General features: G+C 41.2%; 2 protein-coding genes across 3 annotated transcripts; both read right to left on the bottom strand.

Annotated features, from left to right (window-relative positions):
* Positions 1–4229: 4229 nt before the first annotated feature.
* Positions 4230–19101, bottom strand: LOC111219230 (lipopolysaccharide-binding protein-like). Of its 2 annotated transcripts, none has more exons than XM_022741843.1 (16): positions 18996–19101; positions 18717–18857; positions 18400–18514; positions 17981–18112; positions 16640–16795; positions 16492–16555; positions 16285–16345; positions 16034–16125; positions 15660–15836; positions 15458–15517; positions 6434–6601; positions 5842–5909; positions 5717–5759; positions 5579–5639; positions 4664–4740; positions 4230–4566 (listed from the first exon to the last, which is right to left on the bottom strand). In XM_022741843.1, the coding sequence occupies exons 2-16, from the start codon at positions 18814–18816 to the stop codon at positions 4486–4488; spliced, it is 1455 nt and encodes a 484-aa protein (XP_022597564.1). In that variant the 5' UTR covers positions 18817–18857; positions 18996–19101; the 3' UTR covers positions 4230–4485. The 2 variants fall into 2 exon arrangements, with proteins under 2 accessions (XP_022597564.1, XP_022597565.1); XM_022741844.1 differs by having other exon boundaries at positions 18717–18854; positions 18996–19090.
* Positions 19102–20002: 901 nt separating this feature from the next.
* Positions 20003–23401, bottom strand: LOC111219169 (vesicular inhibitory amino acid transporter-like). The gene is made up of 2 exons (XM_022741780.1): positions 22784–23401; positions 20003–21995 (listed from the first exon to the last, which is right to left on the bottom strand). The coding sequence occupies exons 1-2, from the start codon at positions 23162–23164 to the stop codon at positions 20808–20810; spliced, it is 1569 nt and encodes a 522-aa protein (XP_022597501.1). The 5' UTR covers positions 23165–23401; the 3' UTR covers positions 20003–20807.
* Positions 23402–25019: the final 1618 nt, after the last annotated feature.

Consider the following 25019-nt stretch of genomic DNA (forward strand, 5'->3'; position numbering starts at 1 on the left):
TCCGCCTTGCAGCCGCTATAGTTTAAAACTGTGTCGAAGGTACGAGCGATGCACGCTAGTTGCTCGGTTGTTGACTTTACAAACCAACACGGAAGTCTTTTTACCCCCTACATCTGAGGATCTGAAGACCCAGTGGATTTGTTTTACTTTATTTTTGGTGGAAATGTCCCCGCTACAACACAACCATCTCATTTCTGACTGCTTTCTCAACGAGGGCCAGTACAATGCGGGATTCGCTACATTCTGAAGACAAAGCATGAATCTGCACCGACTGTCCGAGACCCAACTTCAAACTTGGGAGCTGTAAGTTTTACCATTTTATGTTGCTTTACTGTATGTACATGAGAGCCTGTTGCGTGTGTTGTTAGCATGGCAGCTAATGTGGCTAAAGTTTTGCCTCGTCCACACAGCCGGGTATAGCCGGGTATAGATTGTATGCAATTCTGCTGCTTGGTATCGCTGTGTGACGTTGATTAGAGCCAACCTGCTAACTTTATCACACTTGAAAGGTGTTTTAGCTGTCTGTAAAATGAAGCCGGTAAAATTCAGACTAAACAAGCTTTGCAGCGATTAGCATAGGTGTCTGGGCTTGTTTGTTAGTGCTGTGAAAGTTATTATTGAGAGTCATGCCTTATGATGGCTGTTTTAACGTTTATATCATGTTTACAGATACAGTGCCTGTGGGGAATATCTAGATAAGCACAGAGTTACAGGGAACATGTGAAAGGGGATAGTCTGTAATACACATTTTTTGGATTTTACACATATAGTGAGCTATTTGCAGCATTTACGAGCTATTGACAACCCAATTTACACATAATTTAGTGCATTTGTTGTTATCATTTTTGCACTGCTTGCAGCTGTTGCCATAACTACACATTTGAGGAGATGTTGGTGTAACCTCTGTTTCCTCTGTTCAGGCCAGCACATCAAGTGCATCTATACAGCTTCCTGCAACAAGGGATGTTGCATGCCAGACTGACCCACTGTAGGCACACAGTTATCCTTGAGGACTCTTCAGCCTCACATCAGAAGTACAGGTCTGTAGCCATCTGAAGTGCATCTACTTTTGATAAACCTAACAGTCATTTATCAGTCTTGGAATGCTGTGCAGGTAAATGAAGCTGTGGTTACTTAGAGCTTGTGAGAGTGTGGAGGCTAAGGTTTCTGTCAACATTAACATCTTTGATTTTGTCTTTACTGTACCTCCAGACTCTACCTGGCTGCCATGTACTACAATGAAAATGCTGACCGACCACAAGCCCAAACAAAAGAAGGTGAACCACTGTTCAAGGTCCAATTTCCAAAGGCCATGAAGGGAGAATGCAGAGCTACACCAGTTAAGACTGAGCTGACATTCTGTAAGTGTTATATTATTTTATTTTTCAACCAAAAATGTTTTGTACACATTGTATTAAGTATTGCACGTATAATGTTATGACAGTTCCACCAACAACAAAATACAGTAAAGGAAATGTCAGGAGGTAGTTAGAAACAGACTTTCAGTCATTGTTTTGTAAAAAAAAATAAATAAATAAAAAAAAAAAAAGGAAACAAAATCTTTTGTGTTTTATCAAACAGGGAATGTGGTGGACCTCATATTTGAAAATGTCTTTGTTGACCTGGGACCATACACAGAAGCTGCTTTGGCCATCCCCATCCCAGAGGACCTCACTGCACAGTTCGAGGCGGCCTGAAAAGGAGTAGGTCATATCCAGCTATGTGCCCCGGTTCTATCATGGGCCAGTCTAAAACCCACGTACTGGGGCCTGTGGCGTCAGGAAACTCGGCACTGATGCGTAGGACCAGGCAGGCTGGAATGACGACCACAGATTCTGTGACCAAGGAAGCCCCAGCACCAGCCATAAAGCTCCTATAGGCTAGAACTGTACCGACTAAAACAACTGGACAGGGCATTTAGTCTTGCAAACATATATCTATGTTGTGTCTCACAATTTTTAATATGGATCCAGTGAATCCTACAGCTTTTTTTATTATCACTGATTATAAGTGCCTCCATTTGATGTAAATAATGCTTGTGATCGTTACTAAGAAATGACTCCTCTGAATTCATATATTATATGCACAGTATCTGCTGATAGGAAAACTTTACAAATCAAAAGAGCAGCCAAACTAATTTATTTGAGGGTGTGTTACTCCATTTGTGGTGTGTTATTACCATTGTAAAATGTGCACTGAAGTAAAACAGAACTGCCTAACATCTTTTATTTAGATTGAAACTATATGTTTTTACAAAGAAGCAAAACGTACTGGTGTATTCTCTCCAACCATAAAGTACCATAGTCAGCGCAGTATATGTTCCAGGCATTCTGGAGGGAGTACACATTGAGGCAGACCGGCTCCAACCCAGGACGGCCTACCATACATGGTAATTCTTCCTCGATCTCCCATAGCCGTCTGGTAACCTACAGTGAATTACAAATGGTAAATGCTATGGTTTATTATAAATGTAATGTAATCAAAACAAATTACTGATTAGTTTGTCTGGTGAGAATGCTACCTGTGGTATCTCCTAGCAGCAGATATTCTCAGCTTCTGTGGGCATGGTTGCACAGGTTCCACAGGAGCACCTATCCAAAATATCAGAGAAAAATGGTAACATTCACCAGAATATAAAGCTTATGAAATTCAAAAACTGACAGACAGTGGAGCTAAGGTGGGTAAGAAGTAAGCTTGGCTACATATGAAGCGCATATAACATGGGCCATTTATAACATGTCACTTATTGCATATAATGTGGAGCTTGACAACAGTGTAGTGTAGAAAACACTGCACAGCCTCGTCTTTGATTAAAGATTAATGTTGCTGTCAGACATGTTTATGCTGATTTACAGCTTTTATTGTAATGCAAAAAATAAATTTACTACATAAAGGAAGATGTCATGATGAGCATCGCTGCTCAAAACATGGATAAAAATTAATAAAATAAAAATGATTTACTTGTCAGCATCTATTAAAGTATCTTACTAGTCTTGACATTGGACACCTGTAGCAGTCCTCAGTCAACAAACATTTTCATAGACTGTAAAAGTATATCTAAGGAGGCATGACAGATAACTACATTACACAATTCACAATAGTGCTTATTTACCAAAAGAGCTCCCAGTAATGACGAGACAGTAACAGTTAGCATTAGCTACCTAGCTACATGTTAGTAACTGTGTGTCAGCACACATCAACAAACAAAAAATGTAAAGTCAAAATACACAAAATTGGTTACCAACCATTCAGAAACGTCCTGCTGCAGTTGTAGAGTTTGAACTTCTTCAGCAGCCATTCCCTCTGGGTCAGATTCTGGATAAAAGTCGTGTGGTTGAACCAAAGCGCTTCTGACTCCAGGTCGCCGGTCACGGTCACCGTAAACATTACAGCACGGTGCCAGAAGTCCAAGCCGCATTCCCTTCCGGAGAGGGGCGTGGTCAGGCACAGCTCATTTGCATTTAAAGCTCCAGACACAAAACCAGCCTGTTCTGAACAGGGCTGAAAAAGAGGGGTTTACAGGCATGCTGAAATATAGGATCGGAGTGGATTTTTTAGCAAGAAACTTCAAAGACATGTTTAGGGGACCTCTGAGAGATATGTCCCCTTTAAGTCCTATAAGTTGCAAGGTGGGGCCTCCATCGATCAGACTTGTTTGTCCAGCACATCCCACAGAAGCTCGATTGGATTGAGATCTGGGGAATTTGGAGGCCAAGTCAACACCTTGAACTTGTGTTCCTCAAACCAACCATTCCTGAAGCATTGTTTTATTGTGGCAGGAGCATTCTCCTGCTGAAAGAGGCCACTGCCATTAGGGAATACTGTTTCCATGAAGGAGTCTACTTGGTCTGCAGCAATGTTTAGGTAACTGGTACGTGTCAAAGTAACATCCACATCAATGGCAGGACCCAAGGTTTCCCAGCAGAACATCGCTCAAAGCATCACACTCACTTTTTGCCTTTTTCCCATAGTGCATCATGGTGACATCTCATTCCCAGCATTCATTATAATAAGATAATCAATGTAATTTACTTCACCTGTCAGTGGTCATAATGCCATGGCAGGTCGGTGTGTGTCATTCTGAAATGGGCCATTCTGCATAGTGAGTATTTTTGGTCTTAACATGTTTACATCAATCAGACAGTGAAAAATATTTCATTATATATATATATATAATTTTATTTATCATGTAGGAAGAAAAAAAAAGATCAGCTGTATACACACAAGTGTTGGTGTTGAACTGTAGGCTTTATCAGTGTTGATTTGACATGATGGTTGTGCATGTGTTAATATTAAATATAGACATTTTGATTATCTACTGTGTAGCAAGGTTTCTTAACCATTTCCAGAAGAGGTCACTTTATCTTTAACACAATCAGTGCTTTTGTCATTTGGTATCAAGCATAGCAAAATCCCATCCATTGACTGGTTTAAAGTTTAATAATCTGAAGTGAGCTGAAGACCATCATGTTTGGTGAACCAGAGTTACACAGGCCCATCTCTCTGTCGGTTGAAGCGTCGATCTGTTAGCAACACCTCAGCATCTGAAAAGAGGGCTACAAACCCCTGTTAAGAACAAAGACAATCATCAGCTCAAAGACAGTTTCTACTCTTGGTTAAAATTTGCTCCAAAGTCTTCATTGTTTTTTTTACTAATACTGACCTCCTGCATCTTCAGGACTGAGTTGACCAGCTGTGCATGTTTCATTCTGGGTAAATCAAAACCTTTGCCCAGTTTCTCTGAAACAGCAAAGTGAAAGTCAACATAAGGACAATGTATAGTGCACATTATACAATACATTTTCATTTACTGTAGCTGTCCACCAATATGGCAACAGTAAAGTAATGAATAAGCATTAATGAAGTGCAATGCTTCATGATCATACTCTGAAGGAAAAGTTGCTTCTGTGTTGCTCTAGTTGATAATGATGACGATAAAGGATGGGAAAGCTTAACTCTCTGAGGTCAACGGATGTTTCTAATACAACATTGAAATATGGTTTAAATGTGAACATCTGCAGACTCTCCACTTTCCGTTTCATATTGTTGCAAGATTGTAAATGACTCAAAGCCGGAGCTACAAGGCCTTGAAGCAGGCCTCTAAAATTTCTCATTTTAGGCATTTATTATCCATTTATCCACTATTTCACTTATATATTGCACTATTTTTTATGAACCTAAGACTTTGGTAAACAAATTTCAATTCATCCACATCAATAAAGGTTTGTTTTCACGAGTGATTTGGAGAATTTCAAAAACTGGGCTTCAATTTTCAGCATTTGGGCCAAATTAACTTTTTGCACAGTGCAAAGAGGGTCATAAAAGGGGCGTCATTATAGAAAGGGCTGAGATAGTTCTGTAAATTGTGATATAAACACGTGGGTATTATGTGATATGCAACTCTTTAAAAGGTGAATTTAAGAAATAATGTAGAAATTAAGAAAATACCCTCAGACCTCAGAGAGATAAGATGAAAGATGAGTTTATATAGAATATTGGTCGGTTGGACTGAAGAAGAAAACAGTCATGAAGTGAGACGTGAACACACAAAAAAATGAAAAATATAAATAAGACTCACGATTCACTTTTGCCAAGGCAAAATTAATTCCCATCTTCGCCATTATTTCCAAAGCATCAGTCTGAAGAGACAAACGTCATTTTTTACAGTCTCACATTAACATAAAATGTGATGCAGCATTTGAAATGTGTCACGTACCTGAAAGGGTCCCACTTCACTTCCTGCCAACATCAGTGTAAAACTGTTTGAGAGAACACAGCATAATTACTTTGTGTTTGCGTTTGTGAAGGCTCAGATGTGTGTTTTAAAATGCTAATGCTCACTTGTCCATAGAAACTGAACCTTTCGCTCTTCCACCAGAAATCCACACTTTACTGATGAATTTTGAGTCCTGGAAGAACAAAAAGGTGTGAATTGGAGCTGCGACCAACAGTTATTGTAATCATGAGAAATTTTTCTGTTATTTTTCTAAGTGTTTATACTACAAAATGTCAGAAACACCCATTGAGTGTAAATTGAGGCTTAAACCCAAAAGATATTCAGTTTACAGTGATAAAATAACAGAAAAGAAGCAAATTCTAATGAGAAGCTTCAACCACAGAATGTTTGCATTTGACTTAAACTATTAATCACCAATCAAAATAGTTGTCCATTAATTTTCTATTATTGACTAATACATTGACAAATCCTGGTGAATCATGTATCAAATGATTTTTTGCGTAATAATATTTTCTCTACAAAATATAATTTATGTGCTTGTACATAAATCTTTTTCTGTGGTCAACATGTCCCATGAGACTCAACTATAAAACCACACTGTGCAGCTGTTGTACAAGATGTGCATGTACTTCAACAAACACTTGCATGTATTCATCCTGGGGTATATTGACAGGCCAGAAAAGAAAAGTTACTCACAACATTGAGTTTGAACAGTGGGGTCTGGGTACCATTTGGCTGGATGGCGAAGGCTTTTACAGCGACCTGGAAGTCCACTTTAACAGCATCAGGCTGGAAGGAAAACATTGGAACCTCTGTGGCATAAACCTGCAGATCCATCAGCAGACCAGGAAACATCTTGGGAAGCTACAGAGAGAGAGAGAGAGAGAGAGAGAAGTTGATGGTAAATATTTAATGATTAAATATTCTGTTGACTTCATCAACACTGCCATGTAAAGAGGAGCAGGGAAATTGGAGATGGGAGAGATGGGATCCTTTGATGCATGATAAATGTAATAAATGCATCACAATACTCAATTAAATAGACTCCACAGGATTCTGTGTCAGGATGTTTAAAATAGATACTGTATGCATGTATCCCTGAAGCCTAAATGATACATCTGGATAATAGAACTTGGCTGAACGCCTGGTAAGTGTGACTATAAATAGTCTGGTGTATATGCGATTTGCCTCTATGGTCCCTCATTGAGCCACAGATGTTTAAACAGACACATCTCTATAGACATTCTTCTCAACCCCCTGCTGTTTCTATTAAAGTTGGTTTGCTCTTTAAAAATTCTTCCTCTGTAGATTTAGATGTCTCTTCATTGTTGAATGTAGCGGACACTCCAGTTGAACAAATCTGTTTTGCTGTTTCTCATAAGAAAAATAACAAAGCTAATCGTGTTTTGTTCCAACAAGATGCAGTCTAAATCTGTTTCCAATATTTGCTGGATGCTGCTGCATAGATTCCAGATTAATTACAAAATAAAAGAGATTTCCTTTAAATTATTACACAGATTGTATCCTACAAGTCAGAACCTGACAAGATTTGTAGAAACGATGAACCCCAGTTGTATTTTTTGCAAAACTCAAACTGAGACTGTCAAAAATTTATTTTGGGATGACATTTTTCCAGAAATCTTTGGAATGAACTAACTGTTTTTTTATGTCCAAAGTTTGTAATACTTTTTTTCCCTTAAATGGGGATATGTGGGCTATTGTTTGGTTTCCATGACCCAAATATGGAAGGTGATAATAATTTTTATTTGATAATCCTTGTTTGTTTGTTTGTTTGTGTAGTGACTAACCTTTTCAAAGAAAAGCTCACTTCTCATGTTGACAGATCTATCATTCAGAAATGCACATTTTTAAACGAGTTTTATCATGAAATTTAACTTGTGGGCTAATCTATCTGCGATGCCACGTGTCTGTCTCTTCATCTCTTTTCATGGCTGTGAACCATTAAACCTATCATGTTTCTGGATGTCACACCGTACACAGCAGTTTCTGTCTCAAGCGATATGATGCCATATGCTGTACAGGGTGAGGACTGCTCCCATGAATGCTGCTCCTCTAACTACTGTTGACACTGTGCTGGACTATGGCTACTTCAGCGACAGCAGCTCTGATTGTGGCCTGAGGCAATAAGATAGTAGAAGTAAAATGTTCCTTTGGGTTAAACCACTGAAAACAGTTCAAACATACAGTTGCAAGAAAAAGTCAGGGAACCCTTTGGAATGAGCTGGTTTTCTGCACTGACTTGTCTTAACATGTCATCTGATCTTCAACTAAGTCACAAATGTCCCTAAACTAATATAACACAAACAATTATAATGTTTTGTGCCTTTATTGAATACATCCATTAAACATTTATAGTGGTGGTGGAAACAGTGAGTGAACCCTTGGATTTAAAGTGGAGTTTAAAGTGGTTGAACCTCATTTGGCTCCAATAACCTCAAACCAGCTCTTCCAGTAGCTGCTGATCAGACCTGCTCAATGTTCAGGAGGAAGTTTGGATCATTCTTCCTTATAGAGCTACTCCAGCTCAGAGATATTCTTAAGATGTTTGGTTTGCATGTTTCTCTTCAGCTCAGTCCACAGCATCTCTACTGGGTTAAGATCTGGGCTCTGACTGGACCACTCCAGATGGTGGATTTTCTGAAATCATTCTGTAGTCGATTTTCTTCTATGTTTAGGGTCATTGTTCTGCTGCATCACTCAGCTTCTCTTGATCTTCAGCAGACGAACCAGATCTTCAAATCATCATAATCATCATCATCATCTTCACCATTATCAGTAGCAACAGCAACATGAACAGAGATATGGAGTCTTTACTGACTGAAGTCACTGCTGCCTTATACCAGTTGGACCACTCACTCATCATTAAGATATGTGAGCACACAAATTGTTCTTTGCTTGCTGAAGGGGGACTCTCCATTAAAACAATGTGAGGGCTCATACAGATTATTGATGGCCACCTTGAGGATATGGGAGAAAAGGAAGGTGATGAAGAGTGTGTGTGTATATGTACCTGAAAGGCCCACTCTCATACATGGAAGAGATTAGAGAGGCGAGTAGAGGAACAAGAAACACTACACCTGATAAAAGCCACCTTTTTAGCTGCAAACACCAGGATGCCTCACCAGCTGGTGAACGTCACCTAAATGACTAGTTTTCATCCCTGAGCTAGCATCCACCGCAGAAGTAAGAAGCAGCACCCCTCATCACTCCAATGTGCCTGAAGTCACACTCCGGAGGGAATTTAAGATCATGGGACAGATAGGGGAAGCAGGACAAAAGGAAAAGCTGTCCTACACCAGTCTAGTCCACCAGATCGAAGCAGGCCTCCGGAAAGGACATTCAGAGGTAGAGGTGATAGAGGCAGTAATAAGAGCACTCAGCCCAGGTCTCCATCTCAAAGACATGCTTGAAATCAAGAGCAATTTAACTCTTTCCACCCTCAAAACCATCCTGAAGGGGCACTATAAGGAAGGAAGAGAGCACCTCTTACATCTTCTACAAGCTGGTTAACTTCTCACAAGAGCCTAAGGAGAGTTCCCAGACCTTTCTTTTCTGCGCCATCGAGCTGAAAGAGAGGCTACTGTGGAAGTAAAATGATGGAGAGGCCGACGACTACTATGACCCAGAATTAGTGCAGAGAAAGTTTCTCCAGGCAATCGAGACAGGTCTTCTGAGTGACTCAATAAAGTTTCAAATGAGACCCTTTCTGAGTGATGTCACAGTGAGTGATGAAATCCTCATAGAGAAGCTCAGTGAAGCTGCAATTCTGGAGGCTGAGAGGCAAAATAATCTGAAGAAATCCACCAGTGGTAGGGAAGCTCGTATGTGTGAGATACAGGCAGAAGTTCCCAGTACAGCTCCACCAACGGTGAAAAGCCCCAACCCAGAGACAGCAAAGGTGTCCCAGCCTCAGTCTAAGGAAGCCCAAGCCCACAACTCTGCCACCCATCTAATGTTGGAGCAACTTAAGACTGGTGTCTATTAAATGAGGCAAGTGTTCCTGGCAGCCATGGAAGCCACCTCCCAGCACCCACATAGAACCCCCACCTCTCAGACAACCACCTACCGGCAAGCAGCGAGAGTAAGGCCAGAAACTAGGCCGAGACCCATGGGTTGTGTAGCATGTCAGCAGGCACATAGAGGAGATCACTGTGATCACTGTTTTTGTGTGAGGAGTCTGGCCATGTCTCTCATGGGTGTAGGAGGCCAAGACAGACGGGAAACGAAAATGGGCTGCTGAGAGGGGACCACCAGTAGTTCCAGACCCCAGGTCCCAACAAACACCCGCCAGAGAGAGAGAGATAGCACCAACAGGCATAAACCCACACAAAAGAACACCACAGCTCACCAGCATTCCCTCCACATCTGCACCAAAAACCCTGCATGTAAACTATATGAAGCCACACCGAAAGACGAAGTTAGTGAACCTCATCGGGAAACAGTATCTGGTGAACTGCAGGATAGGTGATGCCGCAGTGGAAGCTCTGTGGGACAGTGGAGCAGAGGCTAATGTCATCAATGAGGCCTGGAGAGCTGAACATCTCCCGCACAACATCCTCAGGCCCATTCAAGAACTCCTGAGACCAGAAACATTGACTGGTTTAGCAGCTAACCAGACTGAAATTCCTTTCACACCACTAACCACCCAATTTCACTGTACCAGCGCACCGTCCTTAGCCACCTTGACACAGTAAAAGCTGTTTCTGCTGCAATACTCTGTCCTGACCTCAGTTTCAACGTTCACCAACCATGCCACTTGTTCTGCAGTCAGCCTGAACCCTGTGAGCACAGGAACACAGAGAGAGGAAGAAAACATCAGCCTTGGCGATACACACCGTCCAAAGTGGCACCCTCCTATTAGTCTGGAACACAATGAGAGAGACCTTGCATGAGGAGTGTGAGGCATTCGCATATGATGAGAGTGACATTCGCAGCATATTGACAATGAACATGCACATCACACTCAGTGATCCCACTCCTGTGCAGAAAACATACATGTCCATCCTGAAGGTACTCCATGCAGAGGTGAAGGAGTATCTCCAAGATCTGCTGAACAAAGGTTGGATCACCCCCTCTAGGTCTCCATACTCCTCTCCTGTGGTGTGCGTGAGAAAGAAGGATGGAAGTCTTCACCCGTGTTGTGAGTACAGGGAGTTGAACAGTAGATCAGTGCCAGACCCATCCCATCCCTCGCATACAAGACATGCTGGATTCCCTGAGTCCCTGAGTGACCATCAAGGGTCCCTGGATCGTGAAAGCCGCCCACTGACTGCCTACATCACCCCATGGGGCCTCTATCAGTGGACAAGAATCCCCTTTGGCCTTAGCTCCGCCCCTGCTGAGTTCCAGAGAAACATGGAGGAATGCTTGTCAGATCTCAGAGACACAATATGCCAGCCATACCTTGATGACAAACACAGCTCCACCTTTGAGAACCACCTTCAGCATATGAGAATGGTGTTAAAGAGGTACAAGCAACATGGTGTTAAGCTCACTCCCTGCAAATTTGAGCTTTTCAAGAGAAATGTCAGGTTTCTGGGGAAAATAGATATATAGATAGATTGATAAATAGATACATACTTTATTTATTATATATATTTATTTAATGGTCAGTGGAGAGGGTTATACTGTGGACCCTAAGGACCTAGCTCCAGTCCAGGCACTCAAAGAGAGGAGACCAGCTACTGTAGGAGAACTCAGACAGATCCTGGGTTTTGTCTCATATTACAGATCTTACATAAATGACTTCTCGAAGATCGCAAAGCCCTTGTATGCTCTCCTCTCTTCAGGCAAACCTAACTCAGGCACACCCAACCCTCTGTCAGCCACAGCAGTCAAGAGTAGGAGGAACAGACCAGCTAAAAATTCCAACCAAAAGCCCTCCTGCACCCCCATCATCTGGACACAGCTCCACCAGTCACACCATCAGCGCCACCAAGGTCAGAGTCACTGTGGGGAAAGAGAAACCTACCTGGGAGAGTGTGTGTCCAAGCACTGAGGTTAGTCCAGGATGCCTCCTCCAATGCTTTAGGTTAGGACTATTTGAGATGGTCTCCATCGATTTCCTCCACCTGGAGACCTGTAAATAGGGATTTGTGTACGTCCTGGTTGTCATGGACCACTTCACCCAATTTACACAGGCTTACCCCACTAAAAACAAAGAGGCTAAGACTGTTGCAGATAAACTGTTCAACGACTTCATCCTCCAATTTGGCTTTCCATGTAAAATCCACCATGACATGGTAAAAGAGTTTGACAACCAACTCCTTCAGAGATTAAAAGAACTGAGTGGTGTATGAGGGTCCCATACCAGCCCATATCATCCAGAGGGAAATGGTCAAGTAGAGAGGTTCAACAGGACCCTGCTGAGCATGTTGAGAACCCTGACAGAGGAAGAAAAGGCAGACTGGAAAGCTTCTGTGCCTAAAGTTGTTCATGCCTACAACTCCACTTGCTCAGAGGCAACTGGCTATTCCCCCTATTTCCCCCTGTTTGGCAGATCACCAAGGCTCCCCATCGACCTTTTGTTTAACCTGAGTGTCAGCGACAAACATGAAAGGCATGAGGACTATATGACCAACTGGCAAAGCAGAATGAAAGAGGCCTATTCCACTGCCAGTAAGACAGCAACCAGGGAGGCTGCTCGTGGAAAGGTGCACTATGACAAGAAAACATATGGTCATGAGTTGCAACCTGGAGACAGAGTCCTGGACAGAAACTTGTCTGACCGTGGGGGACCACTCAGATCATACTTGGAAGACAAGGTGCACATTGTCATCCAGAGAAAGACTCCTGAAAGCCCTGTCTATGAGGTCACAGCTGAAAATGGGAAAAGCAGCAAGAGAGTGCTCCATCGTAACCATCTCTGAAGTGTGCCCTAAAGAGAAAACTAAGAGTCAATCAAAGAAAAAGAGAGGAATACACACCCCCATCACAAAAAGGCAGGCAGAACAAAGTGGAAGTGACTCACAAGGTGACTATGAACTCAGATACCCCTTGCAGAATCATTCCCATATCTCCTCTTCACAACAGTGAAAGGAGATGTTTTGACTGTCCAGAAAAAAAAACCTCCTGAATGGACTGAGAGATGATCCTGTCTCAACAACTTGACAGTTGTTGAGGAAGAAAACAGCTGAGCCGAACTCCCACACCATGGACACTAAATGACAACTTTCTGACATACAGTGTCAAAGGCAGCACACCCGTCTATTTATCATCTGTTGGTTGTTCCTGAAAAGTAAAGGGTGTATTTAAATTGGGCTGACAGTAGTGGGGTCAGGGATCTAAGATACTGTAGGTTTGTTAAAATAAGACCATTACCATCATTTACACCTAAGATATCACATATGTCAAAGTTGATAAAGATTTTTGTATAGAAGGTGGTTTCCAGAGTTTGAATACCTTTTATTATAAACACTTTGAAATTGTATTTTGTGACTAATTTTAATTTCTTTCTGTATCATCTTTTTCTGTTTAGGGCGATCAGCACAACCACGGTAAGGGTTTCCTCTGCACCCAAGTGTAGGAGTAAGAAGCATATTCTCAGATTTCAGCATTTCTTTTATCTAACCCATATGACTTCAATAAAACAAACTGTCTGCAATTGTCTAAAAATGTAATAGCATTGTAGAAATGCAAATCATGAAGTAAAAACAGATTCAATTTCTGTGGATTTGACAGTAAAAGAAGGTAAAAGTGCTGTTTTTTCCTTCCTCTTTTCACTGTTGGTCACTTCATATACTTTGCATCAATCACAAATTATACTTGTTAGTTTCAGTTAATCATGACATTAATCTTCAGCTATCCTCTCAGACTCCGAGCATTGTGGCAGATCTAAAGAAATATGGGGCTTCACCAGTCGAAGTTGCAGTTTTCCTCATAGCAGCAGCAGCAGCAGCAGCAGCAGCAGTTCTCTATTTAATCTGCAGTCTTTTTACCAGAGGTACTGCATTTTTCTAATTTCTCTAAAATTATAAATGTTTACTAATCAGGGAAATCATTTATTTTTCAGAGAGCATGGTTACTCAAGATGTGAGGATTTTGCTGCTGAGCTGTTCAGGAAAAGGGAAGACCACAGTATAAAAAGATAAACTTATGAAGCACACCATTGGAGAACTAAAACAGGAAGTGGAAACTATCAAGCAGAAATTCAAGCAGAAAGAGAAGGTACATACAATACAGAAAGTTCTGGATTCATCATCAGGTTCTTTTGTGAAATTGTGATGTAGAGTGTGACGAAGAACCTGCACTAATGTTAACAATCTATGTAGATCTTAACCTAGAGAGCAATAAGTGAGAGAATCAGATGATGTCAATGGTTGCTGCCTGCTCTGGACTTCTTCTTGACTGAATTTCAAACAGGTCCAACATCTGTAGCTTATTTAATGTTTGTCCCCATGCCAGTGGTGGAAAGTAAGTATATGTACTCAAGGATTGTACTTGAGTACAATTTTGAAGTACCTGTACTTTACTTGAGTCCTTTATACTTCCAATCCACAACATTTCAGGGTAGGGGTAGTGGTCATTTGACGTGGGGTTGTGTGAGGTAGTCATGTACATAGTCAGTGTGTTACCTGCAGTATATTCGGATCAGCGCGCTGCCAGTAAGGAGAGGCAGCCATTGCTGTATTGGCACTTTTACTTAAATAAAGGATATGAATACTTCTTCCACCACTGTCCAATGGCATAACTGATTATATGTGTTGACACACACAAGTGTCTTGTAATTTTCTGTGATCATTTCACATTGAAGGTCATTCTGTTTGATTGTTTGTGGGACTTTTGCTTTATGCTGTTGATTTTGAATAACCTTTTAATTCTTTTAAAAACCTTGTGTAGTAGATTTTTGGAGACTGAAATTTTTATATATTTATGATGAATGTAGGGGGAAAATAATTTTTTAGTAATTCTTTTTGAATTGGAAATATAAATTCTGTTTTAGGCTGCTGGCGAGTAGAAACACAAAAACATGGTACCACCAACTTGTCATTTTTTTATGCAAGAAAGAACAGAAAATCATGTTCTGTGTGTTTCAATCTAACAGCATTTCTTCTTGTGCAGGTCTGAGAAAACAATGAGCTGAACCTGGCTGGAGGCTGCATGGAGCAGCAGGGTTCAGTGTTCTTGCTTTGGCATTACAGCAACTTTTTTACATAGAGGAAATTGATATTTTGAAATGATAAATACAATATAATGATTTTATATTTAATGTCAGTTAAATGTAAAGATGTGTCCTGCATTTTTCAGTTCAAGACCTCTGATTACCTCCCCTGTTTTATGTGCTTGATGATGGAATGTGTAAATCACATGATGTGGCAGCAGGATTGTGGTCCATCCAAAAAGAATCATTTTCATTTTCTATCTTTTCCTCTGTGGATGTCAGAGCTCTTGCAAAAACATTTAAAGAAGAAAACCCAAGAGAAAATTGAGTGGACTGTCAAGAGTTTTTTAAACTTTGGTAAAGACCCAATGAAACACTTTCAAATGTTGTGTGGCATGGAGGAGGTAAGCCTGACCCTGACCATGTTTAACATTGATGGTGTTTAAAGTTTAATATCAGTGCAGTGTGAACCATAGTGCCATCATGCAGCCCTGTTCCTACCAAGCATTTTTAGGGAAGAGCTACAGGACTGTTTAGTTGACCTTTAATCAAGTGCATGGATGTTCAAACTAATGTAACCCTGATACAGATAAACTCACTTGAGGAATGAAGGGTCCCATTAAGCTGGTATTTAGGTGCACAGGAGAACCCGGAGGTATCTGAGAAGATGAAACAACACGTCTTAACCATAGACATTGTTTAGGGAGGAAAACTTCAAACGAAACTTAAATTGTTTTCTTTTCTTTTCTGTTTTAGTCCTCTCCATCCATTTACTGTATGCACCCTTTCAGCTCTACTTACCATGCTGTTGTTGATGAGGACCTGAAACCCTCCAGCTGAGTAGAATCCATATGAGGCAGAGTTCAGAGTGAATTCAGACAGGCCCATTGACAACATGTAGCCTTGCTGCTCAGGCATGGTGAAAGGCTGGGCCTCAAATGGAGGATCCACATGAGTTTTGATACTGTAGAACTCTCCCTTGAAAAAAAAAAGTTGCAAATGATCAAAAACAGCTAACACCACATGTACAAGCTCTCATGGTAACGGCCTGATGTGGCTAAAAATCAGGGTGCCTCCACAATATGCAAACAGATAATACATATTTGTATTATATATAATATATATATAATATATAACAGATGGATATGAAACTACCTCTATGTGTGTATCCTTACCTTGAAACCCAGATTCAGTCTTGAAACATCAATGAAAGGGAAGTCAGTGAGAGAGAGGTCGAGAGTAAGAGCTTGATCCACGTCAAAGGAAACTGAATAGAGTAGATATCATTTGTAGACTGAATCATCTTTTTATACATTTAAATTCATGCGTGTTATTTTACTTTTGGCTTAAAGTAAAATAACTAGTACCAACGTTTACATTGTTTTTTTATTTGGGTTCTTTATCAAAGTGTATTCTTCTGCAATACCGTTCATGGCCTGTAGGTGGTAGTCCAAGTTAACAATCATTTTCTTCACGTAAGGGCAAATCTGGGGTGGGAACAACAAGGCAAATGTCCTGAAATGTTCACCACTGAAAGTCTTTACATTTGGTTTCATCTGAGCATTAATGAACATGCAGGAGAGACCAAGCCTCCACTGATCCACAGATACACATGACAAAGAGAAACACTCACTTTGATCTCTATTTCACCCCTGATACGATCCTTGAAATGGTTCACAAACTGCTGGACGATCCAACTATTGACAAATAAGAATAGAGGGCTCATATCTTTACATCAGTATTGAACCTCTGTATCTTTCTCTCTAACTTTTTTACTGTACCTGGCTCCACCATGGAATTCCATGTCCACATCTCCAACCTGAGCATCACAGCTGACACTGTTGACAGACAGATGCCCGTCAGCATATTTCCCCAGCTCCACCACAGAGCTCACACTCACACTAAACACAGCCATGTCGAATGATCCCCCGTCATGTCTGAAAATACACAGAACAAACAAATCAGTGCACGTCGTTATCAATTATTTATTCAGCATATGGCACCAAAGCCTCTGCCACATGTGTGTGTTTGTGCATTCACATAAAGTCAGCTGACTAACTGTCGGCTCAGTGACTTGTCCAAGTTACACTTTTTAACTTATCATATATGAATTGTAAATAACACCTGATTATAAACCTGTTTTTATATTTCCTTATTTACAGTACATACAAATGGTAATTTATCATCACTGACACATCAAATGATAACAATTCTAGGCTCTTGTGACCAAATAATACATGTAAATCTGGATTTAGAAAAGTTACATGTTAAATTTAAATGCTAATTAAAATATAGGTCACTTTATTTCTTAATTCTCTATACTTTAATGTTATTATGCCTGTTAAAGTAACTCAGTGGAGTGCACACTGCAGTCCTCTGTCTAGGTCCAACAATACAACCATTAAATTTTACTTTCACTTTCAACATTTAGTTTTACACAGATTCTGAAAGAGGTCGATAACGAAAGGGGAAAGAACAGGAAGTCACCAAAATCACGGGTTTCTTTCTTTTGTCATGTGAATGTGAACAACAGTACTGTACTGAGATTAGCTGACTAACTTTACTGACACCATTTGCATTTGGTTGGGGATAGCGAAATGACAGTAAAATGATTGTTATCTTTTTGTAACCTAAAGAGCAAAATAAAGATGAATTAAATTTAAAAAGTAAGGATGATGTAGCATAAGTGAACAGGTGATTTCGTATCTTTGTAAGAGCAAAGCCAATGAAGTTCCACACAAGAATACAGGATCAACAACATAGAACTGGAGACACTTACATGACACCTTTATACACACACTTCCTTTTCTAACTGAACCCAGATTAGCTCAAAGGCTCTTTCAGACTTGAACCTTAATGTCAGTTCCTCACTAAGACTGGACACACATTTATCTATCAACATTTCAAACAGAAGTGCGTTAAAAAGGCTATACATTTTAAAATGATCAAATTTATATGCAGTCACTCTTTTAAAACACTTTGTGTCAGTGTGAAGAGGATGTTGCTCTGAAGATTTGTCCTCTGCCTGAATGGAAAACTTTTTTGAGATTGCTATAAACCCTGAGCTGTGGAGGTACTGGCTTCATGATCAAGGAGTTTATTTGTAGGGCAGAGAAACTCACATTATGCCATAGTGTGTCATCCACTCGCCGCTTAGTGCAACACTGAGGCCTAACATGGATGTCTTGAATCCTGTGGCATCCGGATAGAACTCAACAGATGGCTCAGGAAGGTCACATTTGATTATTCTGATGCTAAAGCACATGGGAGAGCAAAGACAGATGTTAATAGGTGGCTGACACAGATCTGAATACTTAGGTCTGACGGAATAAATCAAATACACAGTATACATACAGCGCTAATGGTTTTCAGAGTATATAACAGGACAGTTACTGGATTATTCGCCCTGGAGTTCAAATTTGTAAAATCCAATCAGCCTATTCCTTTTATAGAGTAAACTGGGTGAAGAAGTCGTCTTAATATATCAATATACACCTCATCAGTATACCTCAATATACAGGAATGTGAAACGTAAACCCACCCTGTTAGAGTGTAGTCTATGCTGCCCAAAACGCTGATGTCAATTTCACCCGTGATATCAGGGAGAGTGACATCCTCCAAGTTCTTCTGAACCCAGTCTGTGGCTTCATGCTTTCCTGGGACGAACAGCACATGCATAAAATTTTTATTGTTGTGAATGAAAAATGTCTCAGGTACTGATCACAGTAACATATTTTGCTACTACTTTATGAAAGGACTTGTCTTGCTCTGAAGCAATGTAACACCCTATGAAACAATTATTCTGTCCTTGGATAAACTTAGCAACCGATTGAATAATACCATATCACATTGCCTCACCATACTGAAGTCCTTTGTTGGTCAGGGTGACTTGTATGGCAGGATTTTCTCCACAGGTGCAAGAGAGGAGCATAAGCACTGCTATCACAGTTAGAAGCATGTTGCTGGATCCTCTGTGGTGCAGGCAGAACCTATACTCTACTAAATAAAACATTTGAGCAAGAATGGAACCACAAATTCTAACCCTAACCCTAACCCTTTTTTTTAATAAGAAACATAAATTCTAAACGCAAACGTGTTACTCACAATAAACCAGTTTGGGAATATTATGTAGCATACCTGAATGGCTGGAGGATGAGGTGTTTATCTGCCAAGCTCAAAATGACTCCTGACGTTTGTTCTACATGAGAACAAATGTCTTCTTTGCTTCTCTGCTGTTGGTTTATATACTGCAGCTTTAGCTTCCTGCACCACCGGGAAGTGAAACTGCCTGACATCTCACAATTGCCTAGGAGAGACTGTTGAGTGCTGGTGTGAGGAACAAGAAACTATTTTCTTTTTATTCTGCTGCCTGTTTTAAGTGTGTAACCACCCCCCCCCCCACCCCCCCACCCCCCCCCCCACACACACACACACACACACACACACACACATTCAGCAAGATCAACAAAGTCAAATAGGAACTATAGTGTTGATAGAAATACATATATACTGTATATTTATGCTGAATGTACAATGTAAGTGTTTTTGAAGGTGGATGTCGGTCTGTCTTATCAGAAACAAACTTTTTTACAACATCCTCTTTTTCAGAGTAAAGGCAGGTCATGGTTGACTAGCCTGTGAGAGGAAGTGAAACTTACCAGCAGTTCTGTTGACTTTTAGCAGTAAGCGTCTTTATCGTTTCTATATGAGATCAATAAGCTCAAAAATTCTACTTTAATCCACGTCCTGTTATTTTTGTTTTGAATACACAGCAGTCCTGGCTTCAAAGTGCCAAGATGCTGCTGTTATGTAATTGTTGTAAACGGCACCATGTTTTCACCCAGTCTGCTACAAGCTGTTCTGGGTCTCTGCATCCTGTCAAAAAAGAAGCTACACACCATTCGTCACACAAATATGTAGCTGCACATCTCACTCTCGTCTTTGCATTCTCATTTTAAGAAAGGAGGAAGCTTAACTAACCTTTACAAGAGGAAGCTTGTCAGGGTCCATGACAGTAAAAACGAAAGTCTCCACTATTCAGTCATGCCTGGTCAAATATAGGGCAAGGAAACGTTAGAATCACCAGCCATAAAATATTTCATTTATTTAACTCTTAGTTCAACAAATATTCTTTGTCTCACACACCATGTTTAGTTCCATTAAATCACAATTAACAAGGTCAATAGGAAGAGAATATTATCAGACAGACATTTTTCATATAACACAATTAGGACCCACTTGCTTGCACTTTGAATTCACTTCATCCAGAATGACACTTGAAACACCAAGAAAACAAACAAGCCAACAGGACGACTATAAGATGGAAAATCAAACACAAAAAAAACCCAACTGAAAATAAAATAATTCGGTTTAAACAACTACACATAAGTTATTCATGGTTTATTATAATGCACAGAGCACCATCTGATCTGAGGGGTGCCTTGCTCTTATATTTTCTCTGAAGTGGGATTAATGATTATATCTAGCAGCTCAAAACCCAACAATAACATACTGTATTCTTCCCATTGTTTTCACATATTTCATTCCCCAGCTATAAACACATACACACTCACAGTTAGACCCATGGCGGACATTTTCATTGGATCTTTGACAACTTTGCATCAGGACTGATACCTGGACGGGCTTGTTAATACCCGCATATTTAATCACCCCCTTTCATGCGGTGGGTGTATTCCTCTGTCCAGTCAATAGTCTAAAACATGTTTTCTGGAATGAGCAGACTACTTTACACTATGATTGTAGAGTTTATTATTGCACATTATCACGAAGGCAAAATAAAAAGATGTACAGTTCACACAAATAATCCTCCTCACGAGCTCCTATGTGAAGTGGTCAAGATGATATTTTGATAAGGTCTGCGTCATGACAGCCTGCCGCAGCGAGGCATTATAGGACATCACCGTTCAGTAAAGGTCATCTCTGAAGCTCTCAGTCGTGGATATTGTACCTGTACGCCTCTATGAGTCCTTCAATCGAGTGAATGAAGCCTGATATGGCGCATATGCCTCCAATAACAAAGATGGCAACATCGAAGAAGACGTGATGCCACAGGAGATTCCTCCACTGGAGCTTCAGGTGGAAGAGGCTTGGCAAGAGGAAGCACAGGCCAGCGCCGGTGAGGCTCCCAGTTAAGCCCATCAGCAGGGCGAAATGGGGGACAAAGACGGCCATAAGCAAGGTGAAGACCACGAGGGCAATTCGGAGGCCCAGACCCCATGATTTCAACTGCCCACCCGGACCGTAGCAGTCAGGAAAGAAGGCTCTTCCGCCATCCTGGAAAAAGGATTTCTCCAGAACCTCCACAGCAGCAAAGAACGGCAGCGGGTAAGACAACAGGGCCTTGGCCACGAGGAAGATGTTCACCACAGCTCGGATAGTTGAAGGCAGGTTGTCCGTGATGACCTCTTTGGTGGCGTCTGCCCATGTCAAGTAGGCCACCAGGGCAAAGAGGCCCTTGAGGACGCAGGCGCTGATGTGAGTCCAGTCCATCATGCAGTGGAACTCGCTAGGCTTCTGCATGTTTCCCTCCAGGGAGGGGAGGAAGATCTGGGAGGTGTAGCTGAACACGATGATGCCAATTGAAATGGGGAATTTCTTCACATCGATATAAAACTTGACCTTCTCCCAGGCCCACTCGCGCGCCCTGGACAGGCAGTAGGCAATCACGAGGATGTTTATGACGAAGTGCGCCACAGTGCAGAGGAAGCTGAACTTGGACACGGCCTTCAGGTTCTTCAGGAACGCGCACGGCAGGAGCGCGACCGTGGCCACCACAGACCAGGCTTTCTGAGAGACGGGAAAGCCCGGGAAGCTGTTGTACATCAGGTTGCCGCTGACCACAACGTAAAGAATACAGGTCATGACCAGCTCGATAATCTGAGCCACGTTCACAACGTGCCCGCCCAGCGCTGGGAAGCGGGGCGCGCAGCAGGCATTGGCGATGTCCACGTAGGAGTCCCTCACGCGCACTTTTATGCCGTCCTCGTTGTCTTCGTAGAGACACGCGATGAGGATTTTGCCCGTGTAGCAGCACACCACAGCTGCGAAGATAATGAGGAAGAGACCGAGGTAGCCGCCGTGGAGGATGGCGTACGGCAGGCCGAGGACGAACATGCCCTGCGGACAGAGAAGCGCAGTTGAGTGGTAATGGACGAGGCCCACATCGCAGTGACAGGCCGAGCCAGCCCGGGCATGCACTGACACGGCTCACATCTTACATAATAACACTAACAAAATATTAGGATGACATTTTTACACATTAAAATGACGCTGAAATACAGAAATGTGGGATTTATCACCGCTGATTATTCCAGTGTCAGCAGCACATTTATTTTCTTTCTCCTCGCCTTTGAAAAACAGACATTTCTTCTGCGTGAGCTACAGGATAAATCGACGTAAATCATTAAAATACGATTTACAAACGAACTTTGAAATGAATGTGATTAAAACTCAGATTTGACGGGGCCGCTGATAAACACGTGGGTGCTGTTCAGCCTGAGGGCTATCACAGTGAACAGGCCCTGCCTGCAGCTCCACTGATAAAAAGATTTGAATAAATACATTCTAAAACCATCGCTGCAGTGGATTCACTCAAAAACCATAAATGAATAAATGATAAATTTAATTTAATGTTGATGCAAATGTAGCAGGCTTTCATATACTTGAAAGCTCGATATAATGTTATTCCACTCTATTTGGATATTTTGCCTTATAATCTCGGACTGTGTGAAATGATGCGCATGTTCAGAGTAGTCTTCTCTGTCTCCCTGCATAAAGCTCCAAATTTTCAAGGTGACATTTTGTCCAGTTGCAGGCCTGCACGGAGCCTGCAGCACATGCTGTTTTTGATAGATGAAAGTCATCACAGTATATAGATATGTTTATACACACACACTATAGACTACCTGAATGGCATTGGTGACGTTCCAGCCAGCTTCCCATGACGTGATTTTGGGTTTATCCTCATCCAGCGAGCCTTCCGTCTTCAGGGACGAAGGCCTGGGGCCGGTGCCGTCTCTCTGGTAGTGGCTGTCTCCCTCCAGCTCCACCTCTCCTTCCATGTGCCCCCCTTCCTCTTCTCCTTGAAGGACATCCATTTGCATCCCTTGCCTGTAGTCATAATCCAAGTCGTCGCACTCGGCGAAACCCAAACCTTCTTCGTCCGTGGCGGCCTGGAAGCCCAGCCGGGCGAACACCCCGCTGACCTTGGCCTGAGATTTGTGGGACACCGTGTGGGCCGCATTGGTCAGCTTGTTGGTGAGGTTGTGTCGGATTAGGTGAGCCATCTTTATCCCAATGAAATACGGTCTTCAAATGAAAATGATATTACTGAGTAGAAAGCAGAGAAGCAGGTGCATGCAAGGAGATTTCGGCTGCTGCTACTGTAGAGTCATGCCTGTTGCCTCTTCGATGGCGTCGCGAAGTAACCAGCCTTCTAACGGCTACCTAACCGTCTCACCCAAACCGTTAACAGTCCTCAGCCGCTTTTCTTGACTTGCTCATCCATATTACTCCCTCAAAAAAACACTCCCTGGCATCTGCCTCGCGATGAAACGCCCCAACACAGAGACAAGAACGAGACTGTGTCCTCATCTGCGGCTAGAAATCTCAATTTCGCATTTTTTTTTCCAAGCAGTTTTTTTTTTTCAGTTGGGGGTCCTACTGGTGACAGCGCGAGCGCTGGAATCTGACCGCATCACCCAATGAGAGAGAGAGAGAGAGAGAGAGAGAGAGAGAGAGAGAGAGAGATTTAAAAAGCAGCAGCAGGATGACAGAACTGTCCCCGACCTTACCCGAGAGTGATGAGATCAAAAATTTCACCTGCTTTAAGCTTCATCCTGTAACAGGTCGACGGGCATCAACAAACAGCAGGCGTCATGTTTTAGGCCTGTGCTAATAAATATCTAACAAAAACTACTGCGTCAAATTATCAAAATGAAATTAATTTAAAATAAACAATCTTTTTTGAGGTCTTATAGTTTGTGGGTTCCATCTTATATAGGCTAAATTAAGCATATATATATACATGTATATATATACATACTATATACTATATATACTATGTATATATATATTGGTGCAAGAATTATCTATTTTTTTCGTTAGAAAAAAATTATTCATCTTCCACCTGACCTTAAATGTATTTTAACAATTGAAATGAATCCTAAATGTGTGAAATGAAGCATGTCCTCTGAGACTGCGTACAGTTATATACAGAGCCCTTGTCACACACATCTTTTCAGTAAAGACAAAAGGCCTTATGTTCCATGGGGAAGCGATATTTTTAGTAATAATGAAACTGTGACTGTGTTAAATACTGTGACAATATTTTAATGTATTTTCCAAGACTGTATTATTAAAATATGTTTTCATTGTCATTCTATAGTAAAAAACAAAATCTAAGGTACCCGCCCGTCAAAAGCATACTTCCTGTTTCTATATTTTCTATAACATGTAAATGAATAGCAGTTTAGCCGGATCTGTCTGTATGAATTTCTTATAGACGCACACAGCTGCAGTTTAGAAGATCCCTGCTCATTTAACAGCTTGATTCCAGATGTGCATGTTCAGTAGGCGGTGGAGGGAAGCAACTCGTTGCTGATATGATGAACATCCTGCAGCTGGTATGCCGTAGAGCACACAGCACCACGGACAGCTCCCTAAACACAACGGCTCACACTCACTGCAATACATTTATCCTTTTACATTGATTCTTATCTCTTTAGCTTTATTCTTGTTTTTCACATTTATCTTGTCTTTTACATTTAATCCTTTAGATTTTTTCTCGTCTTTTACATTTATCTTGTCTTTTACCTTTAAACATTTACATTTATTCTTTTACATTTATTCATGTATTTTACATTTATCTTGTCTTTTACATTTAATCTTTTAGATTTTTTCTCGTCTTTTACCTTTAAGCATTTACATGTATGTTTTTTACATTTAATCTTTCAGATTTATTCTTTTACATTTATTCATGTCTTATAGCTTTATTCTTGTCTTTTAGTGGCTACATTTACTAAAGATGGAGGGAAAGTTTTTTTTTTTTTCTCCACCTCAGCTCTAATCATCGGGAATACGAAGCACCTCGTCTTTGCCTCCATAATCTGCTGTGACACGGCTGAGCAAAACTGTCATCAG

The sequence above is a fragment of the Seriola dumerili genome, unplaced genomic scaffold (genome assembly GCF_002260705.1).
Source record: "Seriola dumerili isolate Sdu_G_001 unplaced genomic scaffold, Sdu_1.0 BDQW01000056.1, whole genome shotgun sequence".
In the NCBI taxonomy this organism is placed as follows: Eukaryota; Metazoa; Chordata; class Actinopteri; order Carangiformes; family Carangidae; genus Seriola; species Seriola dumerili.

What these genes read in the sequence shown, in the direction of transcription:
- LOC111219230 (XM_022741843.1), bottom strand. Translation starts at nt 18,816, where the DNA reads ATGCTTCTAACTGTGATAGCAGTGCTTATGCTCCTCTCTTGCACCTGT. An exon ending in ATAGACTACACTCTAACAGG is followed by an intron (nt 18,113 to 18,399) that starts GTGGGTTTACGT and finishes CATGTGCTTTAG; the next exon opens with CATCAGAATAATCAAATGTG. An exon ending in CAGTCCTGAAGATGCAGGAG is followed by an intron (nt 4,567 to 4,663) that starts GTCAGTATTAGT and finishes TGTTCTTAACAG; the next exon opens with GGGTTTGTAGCCCTCTTTTC.
- LOC111219169 (XM_022741780.1), bottom strand. Translation starts at nt 23,164, where the DNA reads ATGGCTCACCTAATCCGACACAACCTCACCAACAAGCTGACCAATGCG. An exon ending in ACGTCACCAATGCCATTCAG is followed by an intron (nt 21,996 to 22,783) that starts GTAGTCTATAGT and finishes CTCTGTCCGCAG; the next exon opens with GGCATGTTCGTCCTCGGCCT.